At 32.5% G+C, this 20,832-nt stretch overlaps 4 protein-coding genes across 7 annotated transcripts; 2 read left to right on the plus strand and 2 right to left on the minus strand.

Moving 5' to 3' along the window:
- Positions 1 to 67: 67 nt before the first annotated feature.
- On the plus strand, positions 68 to 4,968 carry LOC140054402 (protein FAM199X-B-like). The gene is made up of 8 exons (XM_072099381.1): positions 68 to 228; positions 1,123 to 1,179; positions 1,500 to 1,699; positions 1,882 to 2,032; positions 2,436 to 2,587; positions 2,797 to 2,966; positions 3,406 to 3,516; positions 3,808 to 4,968. The coding sequence occupies exons 1-8, from the start codon at positions 194 to 196 to the stop codon at positions 3,862 to 3,864; spliced, it is 933 nt and encodes a 310-aa protein (XP_071955482.1). The 5' UTR covers positions 68 to 193; the 3' UTR covers positions 3,865 to 4,968.
- Positions 4,969 to 6,916: 1,948 nt separating this feature from the next.
- LOC140054778 (histamine N-methyltransferase B-like) lies at positions 6,917 to 9,058 on the plus strand. Its single transcript, XM_072099865.1, is given in 4 exon segments — positions 6,917 to 7,042; positions 7,175 to 8,030; positions 8,250 to 8,432; positions 8,435 to 9,058. Coding segments are annotated over 3 exon segments (447 nt in total). The 5' UTR covers positions 6,917 to 7,042; positions 7,175 to 7,924; the 3' UTR covers positions 8,593 to 9,058.
- A 4,851-nt stretch (positions 9,059 to 13,909) lies between these two features.
- Positions 13,910 to 20,363, minus strand: LOC140055085 (histamine N-methyltransferase A-like). Of its 4 annotated transcripts, none has more exons than XM_072100293.1 (5): positions 20,281 to 20,363; positions 16,486 to 16,602; positions 15,787 to 15,978; positions 15,108 to 15,434; positions 13,910 to 14,919 (listed from the first exon to the last, which is right to left on the minus strand). In XM_072100293.1, the coding sequence occupies exons 3-5, from the start codon at positions 15,974 to 15,976 to the stop codon at positions 14,570 to 14,572; spliced, it is 867 nt and encodes a 288-aa protein (XP_071956394.1). In that variant the 5' UTR covers positions 15,977 to 15,978; positions 16,486 to 16,602; positions 20,281 to 20,363; the 3' UTR covers positions 13,910 to 14,569. The 4 variants fall into 4 exon arrangements, with proteins under 4 accessions (XP_071956394.1, XP_071956393.1, XP_071956395.1 ...); XM_072100292.1 differs by having other exon boundaries at positions 15,787 to 15,981; XM_072100294.1 differs by having other exon boundaries at positions 15,787 to 15,981; positions 20,277 to 20,359.
- On the minus strand, positions 18,387 to 19,689 carry LOC140055518 (histamine N-methyltransferase B-like). The gene is made up of 3 exons (XM_072100858.1): positions 19,626 to 19,689; positions 18,872 to 18,943; positions 18,387 to 18,673 (listed from the first exon to the last, which is right to left on the minus strand). The coding sequence occupies exons 1-3, from the start codon at positions 19,687 to 19,689 to the stop codon at positions 18,387 to 18,389; spliced, it is 423 nt and encodes a 140-aa protein (XP_071956959.1).
- Positions 20,364 to 20,832: the final 469 nt, after the last annotated feature.

Here is a 20,832-nt window from a genome sequence, read left to right on the forward strand (position 1 = left end):
TTGAGAAACTGGCCAAACAAAACGCTTGTGAGACGTAGCTCTACCTTATCATGTGACCAGACACAACAAGCTGTCCATGTGTACCGGGTGTTTAGTTACGAGGAAATTTCGCGCTGTTTTACCATTGAAATCTCTTTAAATATTTACTATTTTTGCACATTGTTACTTAATATCGGTTTATATATATATAGGCATGATTGCAGAGTATTTAACGGGGATATCTACAAGGTAAATCATTGAATAATCCTTTAGGCTGATAGTGGTAGGCCGGGAGGAAATTGTAACAACAGCTAGTGGGACGGGAGGGAGAGTCGACCATATTGGTTTTGCGACAATGTACCGAGAAGAACTTGTGTCAGCTTTCCCATAGAGTTGGCTAGCTTGGCCTACTACGTTAAGGATTCCTCGTAGTAGTACAGTAATATTATAGGCCTAGTCTATACTAGAGTATGCTGGCCTAAAAAAAAATCTAGCCTAGGCCTCCTAACTAGCTAGCTAAGCTAGGCTAGGCCTACTACTATATGCCTAGCTAGGCCGACTAAATATCACTGAACTGAAGGTTAATTAAAAATGATCCATGATATTATTGACTAGTGTATGCCTATAGGCCTACCTATAGGGGATTTTCACCCCTATTACTAGCAGGCCCTAGGCCTATTTTATTATTAAAGTAGTGTCACGTGTGTACAAGCATTTCTTCATTAAGTACTGTAGTCTCTAGGCCACCATATAATTTATATGGTGGCCTACCTAGAGACTACAGTACTATTAGCCTAGGCCCCTATCCTCTACTAAAATATATAGTATATTGTATTGGCTAGGCTAGGCCTAGTTAAGTGTTCATTTACACATATATTCACATGTGTTTTATTGTTTATAAGAAAATGAAAATAATACATAACAATTATTAATGAATTAAGCCCTACCATTACCAGGCTATTTTAAATTACGCCGTGGCTAAAGATACGGTACCGTATTCTAACTTCTGTTTACTAAAGGTACGGTAAAATTGTATTACATCATAATCAGCCAATGGGATGGTACCGTATCTTTAGCCACGGCGTTTAAATTAATATATTTTGTGCATCAATTTAGTGAATCATGCCCTTTTTTTCTTTGCAGCCCATGGAACACTGACCATTTCTATGATGATGAATCACATGATATTCCAAAAAATAGGTAAACATTCTTGCATTGGCCTATGTTAGTTGGCCTAGATAGGCCACTCTAGCATGACTTTAAACTGGCATATCTGATTCAGATTGGCTGAATGGTGCAGCTATTTGAATGTTGGATTTTTTTGGAGATGTAATTTACTTACTTGTTTCCGGAGCTCAACTTTTGCTGGATCCAGAGTCGAGTCAAGGCTATGCATATAAGCCCCTCTTGAAAATAACATCAAATCTCGAATACGGCGCAAGTTTTTGATTCTATAGTTCTTATAGTCTATGATTTTACAGTATTATTTTTATCCTAATGGCATACACAATTTTTTACAGCCTAAATTATTATGATTCCATGCTCACGTCAAGAGGAACAAGTAGAAGAACCTCAGAGTGCAGTGACCGGGAAGATGGGTCAATTTGCCTGGATACTTGGTACCCGGACTACGAGAGTGTCGTCGTCCAATCAGCTAATACTTTCTTACCAGATGTAACATTGGTTAATGATATCGATCATGATGAGGATAATTATAAAGGTATGTTTTCTTTTCAACACTACAGTAGTAATGACCAATCACAAGCAACCGTTTTTTACTCAATTACTTTGAATTGTTTGTATGCTCTTGTGTTGCATCCTAATGGGAACCATTCTGTAAAATAAACTATTGATAAAACAATGCACATCTAATAAAATTATTACATTTTTGTATATTTTTAGATTATGAGTCATCTCTTGGAAGTTCTCTTCATATATCAGATGATGACCTATCTTCACGACACTTGACAACTGATGAGGAATCTGAGGACGAGGATGATGAAATCTACCCGAGTCCGAAGAAGACCAAGCGAAATTTACAAGATGTCACATGGTATGTATCTAGAATTTGAACGTAAAGAAATGCTAAAATGGCCATGATCTATTTTAATGCTGAAATGTAAAATTGTAACCAAAGAATGCCCTTTCTTCTGAAGCTCTGTCTACACTATCAAACTTTATGTGACAAAAAATGTGATGTGCCCATATATGAACATGATGATGTCATATCACTACTATATTTGGGCATATCGCTACCATATTTGTGCATATCACTTTTTTTGTCAAACTAGTTTGATAGTGTAGACAGAGCATTACAGCACTGTAAACAAATACCAGTATGGTGATTTACCATTACTACTATGAAAAACAGCACAAAATGATTCACACTGAAAACACTAAAAATATTAGGATAAAACATACTAAGGTATTAAAAAGTAATTTGTTGTTTTCTTTAGGAGTGAGATGTCTAATGAAGAACATATCAGAACGATAGAGCAGCTAATATCACTTATATCAGAGCAGATGAGTCTAAGAGATCAATTAGAAATCATTCGTATTATTAGACCAAATGCAGAAGTCTCACCAACAGATAATGAATTTACTATTGGTAATAAAACTTTCTTATTTTATTTTTAGTTAGGGGGAGAGACTTTAAATCGGTTGACTGGCCATTGGTTTTTTGTTAAATTTAACAATTTATTTAGTCTTTATATAAGTGAATAAATAGAATATTCAAAGTATGATTTTTTTAATCTTCATTTATTATGTTTTTGGGGGACAATACATCATTTTAAAATATATTTTATTTTGATTAAGAATTGGAGTGGTTAACAGACGAAAAACTGCATAGAATTCGAGACTACATCACGCATACTGTCTCGCCAAAAGTTGGTAACTCAAAATTAATAAAAGAAGACAGCGATGAACAAGAGGAGGATGAGGAGGATTGTTCAACAAAGTCAAAAAGCAAGAAAAGGAGATGCATGGTATGTTGGTCATTGGTTTAATAACTGTCCATCAGGCAAGTAGATGAGTTTTCTCACTGGCCTGAATTCAATTGTACTGGACATCCATAGTTTTAACAATTCTTGTTTTAAAGATTGTTGTGTTACATCTAGTACCTGTTGATATTATCTGACAAATTTACTGTCTAAAATGTGCAATTACAGCGAAATCCAGATCTTAATTGGTCGAATATTTTTTCCTACCCAGACGTAATTTGTACTTTATACTATGTACATTGAGAACATTTTAAAATTTGCAAGTAATTCTCGGGTGGAAGTAGGGCAAAACATCTGACCAATTACTGAACTCCCTCACGTATGATACTCCACAGTAGGATCCAGATCTACCGGGAATTTCAATGCACTATCTGGAAAAACAACACAATATTTGACTAAAAATAAAATCTGATTTGTTTTTCAGAGAAGTGCTAATGAGAGAAGACAACAAATGAGAGCCCAGAGATTAAGACAAAGGAAAGAAAACAAACAAGCCGTCAAAGAAAAGAAAAGTGGTCTATTTAGACATGAAAAGGTTTGTAAAGTAATCGGTTGAAAATTATTGATTCATGCGCTCTCTATAAAAAAACCTATGTTTGTGTAGGAAATATACCATTGCTTTTCAACCAATCAAATGGCGCAAGTTAAAAAAAAAAAAATCCAATGACCCCAATTGAAAACCACTTTGATTGAATGGCTGTTTTTTAATTATATAAACTAGTTCAGCTATATTTTGTGCTTATTTATATCACAGAAATTTGTATTACTCAGTTTACTGATTTATCTAATTCATGATCATGATTTCTTTCTTTTCTTACTTTTCCAGGTGCTGTCAGTACAAAGATGTCAAGAGAACACTGAAGAAGTTGATATATTGGGCTGACAGTAAACATATCCTGTCTATCGCCCTCTATAAAGAATTGCTACCAGACGATGCTATATTCTCATCACAACATTTTCAAACTTTTAAAATCTTCTTTCAGTTGTTTTTACCTTTATTTTAGTTCTATACACACAATGCACTATGTCAAACTTTTTTCATGCTTTAGTAAGCACAGTGATTTTTAATAAGATAACAAATAAGATATCAACATAGTTGTTGCAAAATGATCTATAACTTTTTTAGGATGGGTACTTGGATCTTGTACTTTATAATAATGAATTTTAAGATGTTGAATATTACAAAATGTTAATGAGTTTATTCAACATATTATGAATGTACAAATCATTATTATGAGGTTCATATACTTACAATCCTCTTTTTACAGTAACACACTGCCCCACGAGGACTAAATATGTCTCTGAGTCTAATAGCTGCCACCAAACGGAAATCATTTGTCCACAAGGATATATGTATTACAGAAACATTGTAGAAAGAAAAATAATGTGCACTACAATTGTACTAATAGTAATATGTAACAGTAACGGCAAATGGATAAATATAATAATCTTGATGAAACCTCATTTAAATGGTGCAATAATGAAATTTCATTTGGTTAATATGTTCGACTCAACTTTATATTTTAAACATAGTTTACCCATTCATGGAGGGTATACTGCATATTATTATAACACACCGAGCGAAGTGTGTCATAGCAATTTGATTGGTTGATTTCGTATCGCGTGCCATGCTTAGATTTCTCTAGTAACAAACTGGGGTATTATTGTACACTTTAATGGAAACATTTTGTTTGCTAGGGTCATGTGTAATGCTTTTGTTGTCTTCTTCTACGGTTGACCGTGTCACTGAATCGCATGCTACGCCTTTATTAAGATAGAGAAGTACAGTAGTATTGAAAAGCACATTCCAAATTTATTTTAAATGTAATCAGCACTTCCTATACACATCCATTTTGATTTGAAGGCTTTAATAAGACAATCAGAGACACTTTCAAATATTTTCCGTATTTGAAATATACTTTCTTCTACTTAAAAATCCGAGAATTAACTTGCTATTTATAATGTTGTGTTGAGAAATAAATGTAGTAATTCAAATGATGACATTTGGTTAACTGTTTTCAACCGCGTTAGGAACCTTTGGTCAGCTAAGATAATTATTTTCAAGGTTACTATCCGGACCTCAGCCCCACCTTGGTTGGAGAGTTGAGGTAAGAACACTTTGATTCTTTGAAAAATAACGATGCTAGATTTAATAATATTGATACACATACAAGTACTGCATATTGATGATACAAACAACAATTTTTATTTCTCACTTCCCTTTGTCTTTGCCTCTCTCTCACTCTTTCTTTTCTTCCCAGCCCTGTACAAAGGCTTGTAAATACTCCGCCTCTACCCCGACCTGTTACGCCACTGACTGTTTTTTAGTCGACTCTACAGCTCACTATGTCGGTCGGTTGGTGAAGCATGTATATGGCCTTGTTAAAGGTGACTGTAGTCATCACAAGTGTTTAATATCACCTAGCAAAATATTCCAAATCGTTAGTTCAGCAACAAAATACGTAGACTTGCGTTCTGTAAATATCTCGTTTAGTTGAACGTGAAAATTCTTTTACAAATCGTTTGTGATTGGTAAATACTTGCGTTGCGCTTCCTTCCTTGTGTTGTGACCAAGTTGTGACCAAGTATTTTTTCACCATACAGACGTAACACAAGGACGCGCACGCAATGTGCAAGTCGCGTGACCAATGAAAAGCGAAAGCAGATAATCCATCGATTGTGGTTGATCAAACGTCCTTACATATTAATTAGTAGCTTACTACTATATAGCATCTGGCAATACATTTCATATTCTCACTTCTCAAAATTATTATGAATGTCATTCTACACCAGAACTTTTACTAAAACATTTCTCAGGTGGACGTTATACCACCTTTAACAATACACTGGTTTTTTTCAATAGAGCGTGAAGGGTTGTTCTATTGTTAACGTTTAACAAACCATATAGTTTTCCTATTTCATATTTTATAAGTAATTTTATTTTGTCCACAGAATGATATCAAAACGACTACACATAACATATTTGAAAAAAGTAGCATTTAATTTCATCATTAGTGCAAAACACAAAGGTGTTTTATAATATAATGTTTGTGCCTATATTAAAGATAATTTAATTAATGTATAGCATTTTTTATTATTGATTTATTGATTATTAATATTAAATACAGTATTAACAATATAGGCCTAGAGTTTTACCAGTAGGCCTACAATACAACTTCACCCAGACAAATTACCAGCACATTTAACAATTATGCAAATGTTTAATAGAAGTATTAAAAAAGAGGTCTAAATATCATGTACTTGCTGTTTATTAGTCAATACAAACTTGCGTTATTAAATACAGTAGTTAAACTTTAATTCGTATATGTAAACTAAACAAAGCCTATAATACAATGTTTTATTAGTGTACGAGCAATAGAAATCTATATCTTCAGGTACCTACAAGGATGGGGTTCGAAATCTCCAGGTACCTAAATCCCAGAGATATAGTCCAGGACTAAAGATGAATACGGCCTTTGTCTATTTTAAATAGTTATTCAAAATAATAGTCCCTCTCCACGACCAATGGATAGGCGCAAGTGCGTGCTTTTATTTTACTTATGAATTGAACCACCGCTAAACAATTCAGTTCGTCTGCATGCTCCCCCATCCCCTTTCTCTGTGAAAGATCATTGCTCTTTTTCTAGCAAACGGCTGAATGTTTTTTTCTTGGTAGGAGGCTTTTACTTTTTTTCTTTGTGTATCTTTTTTTTTGTTCTGACAATGCCATTCCAGTATAACAAATAAATAGGAGAACTAAACTGGTTTTGTTGTTTTGTAAGCTGGGAATACTGGCATTGAGAAAAACAGACAACTGAATCACCGTATATTGGAATAAACCAAACATATAGCGAAATACAGTAATGAATGAGGGTACACGTACTATTTGGCATGTCGCTGAGTTCATCATAGACTGACACGGTTCACATCTTTCGAGGCGAAGGACGATATAAACCTATATTGTTTTCATCTTATTGATTTTATTAGTAAAATACAACAGAAGTCTGAATTGCTATATATTTTATTATCTATTGAATAATAGTTCTAGCGTCTACCGTAAAGTAAGTGAAAGTGAAATTCTTTTTCATATGCATTATTTATAATCGTTTCTTCAGGTAGGCTTACACTTACTAATATCAACTACCAGTATACTTTACGATTGCTTATTGTTGGGTATAATTTTCATACTATAGAACAAATGGCAATGGCATCAAATGTGACACCGTTAGTCAGCGACCACAAGAGGTATGGAGAGTCGTTACTTGTATTTTTGAAACTAAGCAGAAGCATTGAAGTGTTAGAAGGTTGGATCAGTTCATATTTTCCTGAGAAAATTATGAAAGAGATAAATAGAAAAGGAAAAGGAGCTAAGTGTACTCGGAATTGGTAGCGGTCCAGGGAAGGAGAATTGGAGGATTGAAACATCGGGCTTACCTAAATTATTATAAATGTTGAAAATACTCAAGCTCTTTGCTTCTCTTAACTTATACTCTTACTCTTTTTGATTTTTGTTATATTAAATAACCCATGGTTTATTACCCGTTGATTTGTCAATAACATTGCTGCTGTTGGTGATATTGATTACATTTTGTTGATTACTAAAGTCGTATACCAGTAACTTATTTTGTATTAATGTTCAATGTTTTGATTTTCATTTAGTGTATACTGTAGGCCTAGCCTACTAGTATTGAATACCGTATCCTATATTTTTTTTGTCATCAGGCCAAGTTGAATGCCTTGTTTTAAAGCAACTGCTTAAACACTGGCCTAAAATCACAGACACGGTGGTGGAACCGAACCTTTTCAATATTAATACATATAAAGGTTTAGCTGCCAATGAAACTCAAGTCCTTCACGGAGTTTCCTTCGATTGGCGACAGCAGACTCTACAGCAGTTCAGACAGGAAACCCAAGATCAACCATTGAAGAAGTTCCATTTTATAATGTTGTTCCAAGTTCTGTATTACTTTGAAGATTTAACAGAGGTGTTCGAGTATCTGAAGAGTATTCTAGAAGATGGCGGTATGATACTAGCATTGATAGAGTGCGGTAGGTTAAATTCTTTTATACTAAAAATGTTTTTCTAAACAATACTAATGACCTTATTAAGTAATGTCAATTTAGTAACAACATCAAACACAGTATAGTACATAGTTGAATTATAGCCTTTTTGCATGTATTATTTTGTCTATAGATCTATCTAGACAGTAGGCCTACTTTTAAACGTTATCAACTTTCTTCTTTAAAAAATAAACATTTGTTTTATAGACGACAGTTGTATACCGCAGAGTACTCACCAATTTCCTCAGTTTAAGATGCATGATGCCGTATCTACAGGCGATGTCGAGAAAGCTGTGGCTGAAGCTCAACTACAATTTGTCAAGCATCGTATAAAATTAAACCTGGATGCTACCAGCTGTTTTGATGGCGAATCGAAAGAAGGGGAACTTTTTGTGATTTTCTAACACAAAAGCCTTTCATTAAGGAAACTGCATCTGAATTGTTGTATAGTGATGTCATTGATTATTTCAAAAGCATTGTTTTGCCTGAAAGTGAGGATGGCAAAAGTTTTCTAAGATGTGATTGCGATGCTATTGTTATCAAAAAGTAGAACACTTTATAATGATTACTGTTTAACATAAGTTAGCTGATGCAGGGAAGAGTTAATGTTGGTAAATTTTGTTTTTAGTAACTTAGGTAGATGTAGGAAACACTAAATTTGGTTTTGGAGTCCGTTATTATGTGAATACAAAAATCACATTGGGTAATTAATTTCATTCAAGCATAATGAAGCTATACTATATTTTCATTATCAATTGTTTTTTATTTCAGGTGATTTTTCTTTTTATTCTTCTTTATATTGTACAGATAACTCTGCGTTAGTTATTTAATGTTTTAAACGTACTTAAGTGATCTTTTCTTTGTTTTTTATTTGTTTTGAAAATGTACATGGACTATTTGAATTGAAAAAAATAGCTTAGTTACGCCATAATAAACAATGGATGGTAACGGAGGCCGCGTTCTGTCGTTTTTATCTATCACATGTACTGTATTACCAATGTACTTTATTTACAGTATATTTTTCTGATCAATAAAATAGAATTTTGCATAGTATAGTATTTGCTTTGTTTGTTCCCACGATTTTTAAGTTATCCTTCTGAACGTTTGGGTTCTAATAGATATATACTTACAGAACATTCCTATTTATTTTCAGAAAAATTGATATTGGTGATGTCACAAAAGCTTATTATATAAAAATCTGACTTACCTGTATCGTCCATATGAGCTGAGCATGCCCTCTATATTCTTTTAACATGGGACAAAATATCAAGTAGTGAGCCCTCTCCCTAGTTTTCCCTATATATTTTGCAAGGCGAGTGATTTAATTACGTAATAATTATATTTACATAACGTTATTAATAATATCTACCTAATATGTTATAAGAACGTTTGGAATAACATTCACAATATGTTATTTAGATAACATTATTAAACAATATATAACATTTTCCTAACGTTATAAGAATTTTCAAAATAACGTTAAAATTATAATTACATAATGTTATTTTGAACGTTCTTCTAACGTTAGGAAAATGTTATCATTAATGTTATATAAATAACATATTTTGAATGTTATTCTGAACGTTCTTATAACGTTAGGTAGATATTACCTATAAAGTTATGTAAACATCATTTTTAACGTTATTTTGAACGTTCTTATAACGTTACGAAAATGTTATCAATAATGTTATGTAAATAACCTATTTTAATGTTGTTCCGAACTTTCTTATAAAGTTAGGTAGATGTTACCAATAACGTTATGTAAATATCATTTTCAACGTTATTTTGAACGTTCTTCTAACGTTAGGAAAATGTTATCATTAATGTTATATAAATAACATATGTTGAATGTTATTCCGAACGTTCTTATAACGTTAGGTAGATGTTACCAATAACGTTATGTAAATATCATTTTCAGCGTTATTTTTAACGTTCTTCTAACGTTAGGAAAATGTTATCATCAATGTTATGTAAATAACATATTTTGAATGTTATTCTGAACGTTCTTATAACGTTTAAACGATGTTATGAAAAAAATATTCTGTGAATGAACGTTATTTGAATGTTATACGAACGTTCGTAGTAAACCTAACCAAACGCTAACCAAAATATAACGTAAGCTGAACGTTATGTGTTTGCTGGGACGATTTTTAAGTTATTGTCCTGAACGTTTGGGTTCTAATAGATATATACTTACAGAACATTCCTATTTATTTTCAGAAAAATTTATATTGGTGATTATATAAAAATCTGACTTACCTGTATCTTCCATATAAGCTGGAATATGAAATAGCATGCCCGCTATATTCTTTTAACACGTGCCAAAATATCAAGTACCGGTAGTGAGTCCTCTCCGATCCTTAGTTTTCCCTATATATATTTTGCAAGGTACTTAGTTTCTTAGTGATTTCATTAATTATGTTTTATTTAAATATTTTTACACAAAAAAATCAAAGTGCACAAACAGAACAGTCCTCGATATTTCACTGCATTGTTTATGTCTATGACGGGGACACGACAATTATTGAAAGTAACAGTTCTCAGGGATCTATAACGTTTACGATCATTGAAACAGTGTGATGCCATTTCGCCCAATCACGTTCACTTATTTACAAAGGCTATTAATATTATGCCACCTAAATAAATTCCTGTCATTTAATTAGTGGACGATTGTAGGTCAAATGGCGTGCAATAATATGTACAGTAGTGTCATGTGATAGTACTAACAAATACAGCAAAACATTAGAATAAGAATTGTATGCAGAAAATATTAATTTTTAGAATGACAACACTAATCATTGCAACATTTATTCAATAGAGAGTTATGCAACTACACTGTCACACCCCAATTAGATAGGTATAATTTAACGTTCTCTTTCTAAAGGGTGGTTCCCACTAGCGACGCAACGCAAGGATGTAACGCAACGCAAATGAATTGACCAATCACAAGCGATGGCTTATTTGCTTGTGATTGCTAACTGTCTATAACTTCGCTTGTCATTGGTTAAAACGCTTGCGTTGCGTTTACGTCCTTGCGTTACGTTCTAGTGGGAACCAAGCTTTACTCTCTATATATTTATTTGTTACTTGTCATGGATATATAAATTCTAAAAAGTAAGAAAAATCCCCCATACTAAATGAAAGACATTTACTCATTTTCCGTTGCAGAACCAAGAATCTGGAACAATTCGCCAAGTTAAATTAAACATTAATTTGAATGACTATGATCAGTTTAAAAAATTCAAAGACTTTTCATTTTAACAAATGAGCGTTTCATAGAAATGATCGCTATATAAATGTTAATGTTATTATGTGTATGACATTAACGCAACACTGTCTCAAACTATGACAACGCCTCAGCTACAACGTTGTTTTTTCCTCTGATATGATAGTTTCATTTACCCCAAATGTGAGGTTTACAACACAACTGCAAAATGTGTTAGGCAAGGTAGGTAGCATATACTAATTATATATTACCGTGACATATTTTGACACTTAAATTAGCCTAACCGTCCTAAAATGGTTCGCTATACCTTTGGTGTGACCCATTAATTTAGTGTTTGCTACTACCAGTGCATAAATAAACTTACTTTTTCGAAAATAATCATAGTGTTTTCTACTTTGGAATAACAATCGCATCAAAATCATATCTTAGAAATCTCACTTTCAGGCAAAACAATGCTTTTTGAAAAATCACTATACAACGATTCAAATGCAGTTTCTAAATTTGCGAAGAGTTCCAGTAGATAACAGGTACACAACATATGGCAGGAAAAGGTGAGATCATTTTATTCAATTCAATTATTTTGTTAAGCACTTTGGCTCAAAATTGTCTTGCTTGTCACATATAAAACCATCAAAAATGTTAAAATGTGTAAAGCACAAAAATGGTTTAAAAAAAAGTGTCATATACAATTTGGATAAAAATATGTCCACCTGACAACATTTTCATTAAAAAGCATGATAGCAGATGGGAAAAAAAGAATTTTTTATCTATGAAATCAAATTCTACCACTTCTTCCTATCCAAATATTATTTAGTTGAAAAACCTATGTCGACATTTTAACATAATTTAAATTAAAAAAAAAACAAAGCAGTAAACTATGTCGAAATATTTCGACATACTGTTGCATTACCTAATAAATTAGTTAAGTAAATTGTGTAAAAATAAATTTAGAAATAACCTCGAATATATTATGTAGAAAATGAAAGTCTGATTCCGTTTTTCATGAAGGTGAATACTTTTTCTATGGAAGTTGGAGAAAACCTGCGTTCATTGAAAGCGAAATTATACATTTAGTCAATATAAAAAACATATTAGCATAACAATATATTACAAACATTACCACACTCCATAACTGCTAGTATCATACCACCATCTTCTAAAATGCTCTTCAGATACAGTATAATATCTGCTAAATCTTCAAAGAAATACATCACATGGAATGTGTACTACCTGTACAGGTCAAAGGTCAATAAGAAGATTTTGGGTCATTTTCTCGAAAAAGTTCTTATTAGACTGAATAGAAATATATATCTTCAGATTAATTTGAGCCCTATTTAAAGTTTGTCCAACTGTTAGTTACGGAGTTACATGATATGTAGGTCAAAGGTAAAAAATGCCAAAAATCATACTTCCGGCTATTTTTGGACAAACTTTTCCATTAGAACGAATATTAATATGCATCTCCCAAATAATTTGACACTAAAATTATTTCATTTAAAATAAACGTTGCAAAGATATGACCATTTTGTTTACAATGGGTCAAAACATTCAAATTGAGGTCAGAGGTCAAAGATGAATTTTAGAAATTTGACAACATGGGTTTTTATAACCAGCATGATTCAAATATTCATAAAACACAATGTTTACACTTTCCCCATGATCTGCACACGAAAATACATAGGGATCTGGACTATTTCCTTTTCTACTTTTATCTCTTTCACAATTTTATCTTGAAAATATGAATTGATCCAATTTTAAAACGCTTCAAAATTTCTGCTTCGTTCCCAAAATGCCCAAAATTTACTAACTTGAGAATGCGATGTATATACTACACTGTATTGTAAACATTATTTATGCGTTGTTACTTTTATTTACTATAAACTTGAGTATCCTAAATTCTTGAAAATAATGGAAAAAAGGAGAGTAAAATGTCAATATGTATTTGTAATAACTATGATGAACGAATAAATGTGGTAGATTACACCACAAAAGAGAAAAAAAACTTGAGCACGCAACTGCAGCCATGTATATGGCCTGGTTTCTATTAACTTAGCTGCATTAATATTTTCCTATAGCAAGATTTGATTATCATACAATAAATGAATTACAGTAACGCTTTCAAATTGACATTATAATCTAATTTTAACATGAAAAAAAATGTATTTTCCAGTTTAGGCCTAAACTTCTTTAATTTTGTTCTATTTTGATTTGTTCATTCAATTATATTATTAACGTGTTCTTTCAAATGCAATTAATTGTAAATGCAATTTTTGTACGTCACTTACGCGATTTTTGTTGTCTATCGTGTATTGTCATAATAATATTCTTAATATACATACAATACTTCATTTTACTCTTTGTGGTAACATCTTTTACATAGTATTCGTGGGATTAAATACATTTAAATGTATCAGTATAATTTAATAATATCAATAGATTTGAATCGTAGGGTTACAAATTAGATTATAGGGACACCGGTTTTAGCAAGGCCATATACATGGCTGCAGTCGCGTTCGCAAATTTTATTTAGTGTTTACCGACCTACCAACCGATCGACCAACCGATCGATATAGTGAGCTTTAGAGTCTAAAAATATGAATAGAATTTGGCAGAAACGAATTTAGAAAACGACATCGACCTATTTAAGTTATAACAATAATGTATGTTTTATAGATTTAAGACAGGCATATTACATCATGGTGTGATAAGCTGAGCAATTGTTCTTGACCTATCAATAACTAACCTAATAATAGTTATCCCTTTTTGATGAAAATAAGTATTGAACTTGAAAACAATTTTATTTTTCACACATTAATGAAATCAAAATACGACACAGATATCTGAAAGTATAGTATTTTTTTTGTTCCATCAAACAATAATAGTGCAAAAACGGTAAAATTCTGAAATATCTTGAAGCCTATAAATAAAGTGTAATTTATGTATTACTACCTTAGTATATTTATTAATAAGATAATTAAAAATATACGGACCTACAGGTCTATCAGTAAGCCTACAACTTTATCCCGATGATTAAACACACACCTTCTATACGAGACCATCCATATCAATTATTTAGGAATATGCAAATAAAAAAAAAAACCCCGATACTTATTAAATGTTAAATGCGCAATGATATCGCTATACAACGATTTAGATGCAGTTACATCAATGTTTAGTAGAAGTAAAAGAAAGATTTAGTATAAGAGTATTACACAGATATATAATTATATTATCGCACTTATTAATAACTGCACTTTGAAATTAAATAAATTAAGCTGTTTTCACTGAAACACTGATTGTTCTACTTTGTGATAACAATCGCATCAGAGTCACATCGTATCCAAATTTTGCCATCCTCACTTTCAGGCAAAGCAATACTTTTTAAATACTCAATGACATCACAATACAACGATTTAGACGCAGTTTCCTTAAAGAAAGCCGATTTTGTAAGAAATTCCAAGAGAAGTTCTCCTTCTTTCGATTCATCATCAAAACAGCTGGTAGCATCCATTTTTACTTGCATATGATGCTTCACAAATTGTATTTGGAGTTTCGTCAACGCCTTCTCCACATCTCTTGTAGATAAAGGATATACATTCTTTTTAAACTGAGCCAATTTTCTTTGAATCTGTGGTATACAACTGTCATCATCTATAAAAACAAAACGAAGGTTATTGCCTGGTTGAACATTAAGACATTTAGACTCATTACTACGCACTGTACAACACTATAGAAACATTTTTTGATTTAGTAGACCTATGACATTTACTTAAGTCGAAGTTCAGTAGAACATTTTAAAGAAATGTATTCTTAGCATAACCATGTGTTTAAAAACATACCAGACTCCATCATTGCTAGTATCATACCACCATCATCAAGAATACTCATCAGATATTTTAAAATATCTGCTAAATCTTGAAAGGAATACAGCACATGAAACAGCATTATGAAATGGTATTTCTTCATTGGTTGATCTTGGGTTTCCTGTCTGAACTGCTGTAGAGTTTGCTGTCGCCAATCGAAGGAAACTCCATCAATGAGTTCAGTTTTCTTGGCAGCTAAATCTTGATATTTATTGATATAGGAAAGATCTGGTTCCACCACCGTATCTCTGATCTTGGGCCACTGTTTAAGCAGGTGCTGCAAAACAAGGCATTCGGTTTGACCTGAAACAAAAGATTTAGTATAGGAGGCTTATCCCCAATTGAATACTGAGCAAATGAATACTAAATAAATACTAATTATCAATTTTATAGTAAAAAAGAAGAAACTAAATAAATCTAAAGTGAAGCAAAAGAGCGTGTGTATTTTCAAAATTGCATCCAGGAGAACATTTTATGTGAAAAAAAAGTTAGTTAGGAAATCCAGTTAAAACCCTTTGGTTTACGATAGCTTTGGTATTCTAAAATCTCAAACTATTCTCATGGTCAACAACCGTAATACTGTACCAGTTTACAACAGGTAATTGACTGGAGGTGTTAAACTGCAATTTTGACCTGGGACTGTCTCAATCCTTACCTGGCCCACTACCAACTCCAAGTACCATTAACTCCTTCTCCTTTTCAACCTTTATCTCTTTCATAATTTTCTCAGGAAAATATGAATTGATCCAATTTTGAAACGCTTCAACGTTTCTGCTTAAATTCCAATATACAAGAAATGATTCTGCATACCTTTCTTGATCGCTTTGTAACGGTATCAATTCCATTTCTTCTATGGAAGTTATAAATACACGGTGTTAAGTTAAATTTTTTAATAATAGGTAAATTAATAAGCCTCCCAAAGGCAACGGCTATCAAATTGATAAGTAAATAAGATCCTAAAATTTACTAATAGCCCAGACCTATTTTACTGCATGTAGGTAATTTGATTAGGACCTATACCTATTTAATCAGACACGTTTTAACTGTGTATACTATGTTAAACTGCCAGGACAAGCTACATTAACTGAAAACAATTTTAGGTTTCTATCGTCCTTCGTCTCACGGCGGATCAGATTCAGAATGAAATCATGTATTTTATCAAAATAGCTTTTAATGGCAGATAATAAGGCAATTCAATGGTCGCCACATACCTACCAGGCGGCCGCCATTTGATTATCACCGTGTTTTGTGTAATTAGATTCAATGAATATTTTAATCGATCAAACAGTCTCGATAATGAACGGAAGGGAGTATACTTATACACATGCGCAGATTAATTTGTTGTATACATTACCGTGTCTTTCGTCTACCCTCTCCTTTTCATCTACTGTCCCGATGTAAAAGTTCACTAGGCCTATACCGTAGTAGTTAGTGTGACCTGCCGATATTAAGTGACAGACGCAAGGTAGGCCTACAATAGAAAAAATGAAAAGAAATACGTTTTTAAAATCCATGCACTTTACTGTTCTCTTTACATTTATTCATTTTCCCCTTTTTTTCTATTAACTTAGCTACATTTCATATTTTCCAATTTTTGATTAGCATACAATAAGTGAATTACGGTAACGATTTCAAATTGCCATTATAATAACATTTTAACATGATGTTTTCTTGAAAAATGTATTTTCCAGTTTTTGTTTGTTCTATTTTGATTTGTTCATTCAATTATATTATTAACGTGTATTTGTTCTGTCTAGTTCTTTCATTTATTTTTACTCAACAGGTCGATAAGGTTGATATTTTATTTCAACGAGTTCTTTTAAATGCAATTAATTGTAAATGCAAATTTGTTACGTCACTTCTGATATTACCGTGCGATTTTGTTTGTCTTTCGTTTATTGTCATAATGATATTCTTAATATACATACAATACTTCCTTTTACTCTTTGTAGTAACATTTTTCACATAGTATTTGTGGGATTATATACATTTAAATGTTAAAAAACATCAGAAGGTTAAAATCGTATGTGAAATTACATTCTAGAGACACCGGTTTTAACAATATGATTAGAATTTGGCACAAACGAATTTAGAAAACGACATCGCACTGTTTACACGACCTTTTTAGTCGCGTGGACGCGACTCTATAGTTCACTATGTCGGTCGGTCTGTCTGTCGGTCTGTCTGTCTGTCGGTCTGTCTGTCGGTCCGGTATCACTATGCGTTTTATCGCTTTTCTGTACTTTTTGAACTGTTTTGATGTCAACATGTGGGCATTTACGTGAAATTGTGCACCTCCTATTGTGAACGACGTTAGAGTTGCGCAACGTGATTTACGCGCGATTTAACGATTTTCTTGTATTTAACATAGGTCAAAAACCAAATAACATTTTAAATTGAAACTTTGCAAAAGTTTAATTTATATCAGGCGCTAACTTTCTGTTGAAAAAAATGTCTGTTTTACACAATGTTACGCGCGCACGCGCATTTAACATTTTAAAATGCGCAAAATTATTTTTTAATCAACTTTCTACGCGTTTCTTGTCATTTTGAGCATGCATGTCAAAAATTCCCATACGCGCGCAAATTTTTACGCGCGCGGTGCACACGTAGCGTTAAATACATACTTTTTTCGCGTGATTTATGTTTTTGCAGCATTTTATAATAATTTTACCAACTTTTAAACAATTTCGACTTAAAATTACGTCATATGAGCACGTAGAATTGGATAATTTGCGCACGTTTTTGATGAAAAAGTTCAAAAATTCGTCAAAATTATGCCTTTTTAGTCGCGTGGACGCGACTCTATAGTTCACTATGTCGGTCGGTCTGTCTGTCGGTCTGTCTGTCGGTCCGGTATCACTATGCATTGTAGCACGCGACTTAATGGCTGTTGGCCTTTTTAAGTTATAACAATAATGTATTTTTCACAGTACCTACGATACATTTTTACATTACATTAACCTACTTTAGCAATATGCAAATTTCATGGCATTTCGCCAATGTTTTTTGGAAAAGTTACATCAATGTTTAGTAGAAGTAAACGAAAGATGTTTAAATCTTTATGTACCTGTATTTATTAAAGAGTACCGTATACACATACATTATATAATTATATTACTTATTAATAACTGCCCGTCACACTATGATATAAATTGGGTTGTTTTCACTTTTTAACACTGCCTGTTCTACTTTGTGATAACAATCGCACCAGAGTCACATCTTAGCCAATTTTTGCCATCCTTAGCCTAACTTTCAGGCACAACTATACTTTTTCAAATAGGCAATGATATCGCTATACAAAGATTTAGAAGCAGTTTCCTTAAAGAAAGCCGATTGTGTAATAAAATCCAAGAGAAGGTCCCCTTCTTTTGATTCACCATCAAAACAGCCAGTAACATTCAGGTTTATTTGTAGGCGATGCTTCACAAATTGTATTTGGAGTTGCGTAAACGCCTTCTTTACATCTCCGGATATCTCAGGATATACTTTATTTTTAAACTGAGCCATTTTACCTTGAGTCTGTGGTATGCAATTGTCATCTATAAAACAAAACGTCTTTTAAAAAAGTATGTTTGGTTCGACATTAGGACATTTAGACTCGGTACTAAACGTACTGTACAAAATTATACATTTCGTACTTATAGGTTTTTTGACTATGGCATTTACTTAAGTTAGAGTTCAGTAGAGAAATTTATAGAAAAGTATTCTTATAGAATAATTATGTGATTAAAACATACCAGACTCAATCATTGCTAGTATCATACAACCATCTTCCAGAATACTCATATATTTTAAAACATCTGCCAAATCTTGGAAATAATACAGCACATGAAACAACATTATAAAATTGTACTTCTTCATTGGTTGATCTTGGGGTTCCTGTCTGAATTGCTGTAGAGTTTGTTGCCGCCATTTGAGGGAATTTCCACCAAGGAATTGAGTTTCGTTAGCAGCTAAATCTCTGTATCTATTGATATAGGAAAGATTCGGTTCCACCACCGTGTCTGTAATCTTAGGCCACTATTTAAGCAGTTGCTTCAAAACTTGGATTTTATTTTTGCATAAGGAAACAAGAAATAAATGATATGATAGACCCATACTATTCGATGATGTATGCCTCCATTTTAATAATGATGTACAAATTAAACCAAACATTACAGGAAGTATAAAAGAGTCACAATTCGGCTAAATCAAGCAAAAACAAAGCTAAAATTATTAAATATTTAATTTATTCAATTGTTTAATTGTATGCTAATAATAATATAGTTCTGTTAAAATAACCTACATCAGGTTCACGTTTTAGTACTTGGTATTAAACATTTTTTATGACAAAATAATAAACAACTATGGCTAATTTAATAATTGTAGTTATTTGTAGAAAGTATTCAACGGATATTTTGAAACAACAAATAAAAATTGTATTTAAAAACTATAAATTAAATAAACCAGTTATAGGTAGGCCTATAATGTTTTAATCCACCAACTTCTTACCTGGGCCGTTACCAATTCCGAGTGTCATTAGCTCCTTCCCCTTTTCAACATTTACGTCTTTCATAATTATCTCAGGAAAATATGAATAAATCCAACGTTCAAACGTTTCTGTTCGAATTTACAAGAAATGACTTCGCATACCTATTGGGATTGCTTCTTAACGGTGTCAAATTTGCCATTTATTTATAGTATAGAGGTTATACACATTATGCACTTAATATTAAGTAAGTACTGCACTGCACTGGGAACCTTTTTTCACGTAATTTAGAAAAAAAAAACAACTATTTTTCTCATACGTGGGAAAATTTTACGTAACACCAAAAAGAAGGGTAACTTCAGACACTTTTCCCCAAGCTAAAATTGTGGGAAACAATACCTCACTTCAATAAGAAATTGATTCTCAACAATATTGGAGAAACCTCATGTTTGCTAACATCTTGGGGAAACATTAACTGGAATTCTGAGGAAAGTTACTATCCACCTTATTCGGGGAAACGGTACTACTGAGTAACGTTTAGTTAGTCACCCCGAAAACTGGAGGCATCCTATTTTTTGGGTTAACCTACCCCTATTTTGTCTTTACAGTGTGTAGTTATATTGTTAATAAGTAATTTAAATTATAATTGAAAAGTATATAACAATTTTGTTTACTTACGGTACTTTCTTACTTGATTAGGTTTAAAAATATTAACGTCACGTTAGTAACAATTTATGTTTGTTGTTCTTCCTTTGCCTCACGGAGGAATGACTGATGTATGTTTTCAAGGTAGCTTTATAAGTCATTCATGTAGAGGGCGTCATCATTAAACAGTTTTGCCAAAAGAGTATGTTCGTCCATTTCCATGGAATTCCTCAAAATGATCAAATTGAAATGTTCATGGACATGTAACTGCATCATAAAGGAATGATGTCGATCAATGAGCTTCTGACAAGGAGTAAGCCTACAAAGTAACACCTGTACTTTATTTACACATCTTTCCCGTACACTGATCTCCCTTATCGGCAATAAACACCAAGTACCCATCTCCGTATACATGCCGTATATGCATTACGTCATTCGATTAATTAATCGCGCATAACGGAGTGTAACAACTAGTGCCATCGTATGATACGTATGACAGCGTACACTATCCGTTTAAACTAGCACCAGAGGAGGCCTACTAAAACCGCTAGTGTCATATTTGCTTCAGAGATTAAACAAAAAGAA

The sequence above is a fragment of the Antedon mediterranea genome, chromosome 7, assembly GCF_964355755.1.
Source record: "Antedon mediterranea chromosome 7, ecAntMedi1.1, whole genome shotgun sequence".
Lineage (NCBI taxonomy): Eukaryota > Metazoa > Echinodermata > Crinoidea > Comatulida > Antedonidae > Antedon > Antedon mediterranea.

Excerpts from the sequence above, each read along its gene's own strand:
- LOC140054402 (XM_072099381.1), top strand. The coding sequence starts at position 194 with ATGATTGCAGAGTATTTAACGGGGATATCTACAAG. Across the intron at positions 229-1,122 it reads TTAACGGGGATATCTACAAG|CCCATGGAACACTGACCATT; the intron begins GTAAATCATTGA and ends TTTTCTTTGCAG. Across the intron at positions 3,517-3,807 it reads GTCTATTTAGACATGAAAAG|GTGCTGTCAGTACAAAGATG; the intron begins GTTTGTAAAGTA and ends TTACTTTTCCAG.
- LOC140055085 (XM_072100293.1), bottom strand. The coding sequence starts at position 15,976 with ATGGAATTGATACCGTTACAAAGCGATCAAGAAAGGTATGCAGAATCA. Across the intron at positions 15,435-15,786 it reads TGGAGTTGGTAGTGGGCCAG|GTCAAACCGAATGCCTTGTT; the intron begins GTAAGGATTGAG and ends CTTTTGTTTCAG. Across the intron at positions 14,920-15,107 it reads ACTAGCAATGATGGAGTCTG|ATGATGACAGTTGTATACCA; the intron begins GTATGTTTTTAA and ends TTGTTTTTATAG.
- LOC140055518 (XM_072100858.1), bottom strand. The coding sequence starts at position 19,689 with ATGAAAGACGTAAATGTTGAAAAGGGGAAGGAGCTAATGACACTCGGA. Across the intron at positions 18,944-19,625 it reads CGGAATTGGTAACGGCCCAG|ATTTGGCAGATGTTTTAAAA; the intron begins GTAAGAAGTTGG and ends ATTATTTCCAAG. Across the intron at positions 18,674-18,871 it reads ACTAGCAATGATTGAGTCTG|ATGACAATTGCATACCACAG; the intron begins GTATGTTTTAAT and ends TTTGTTTTATAG.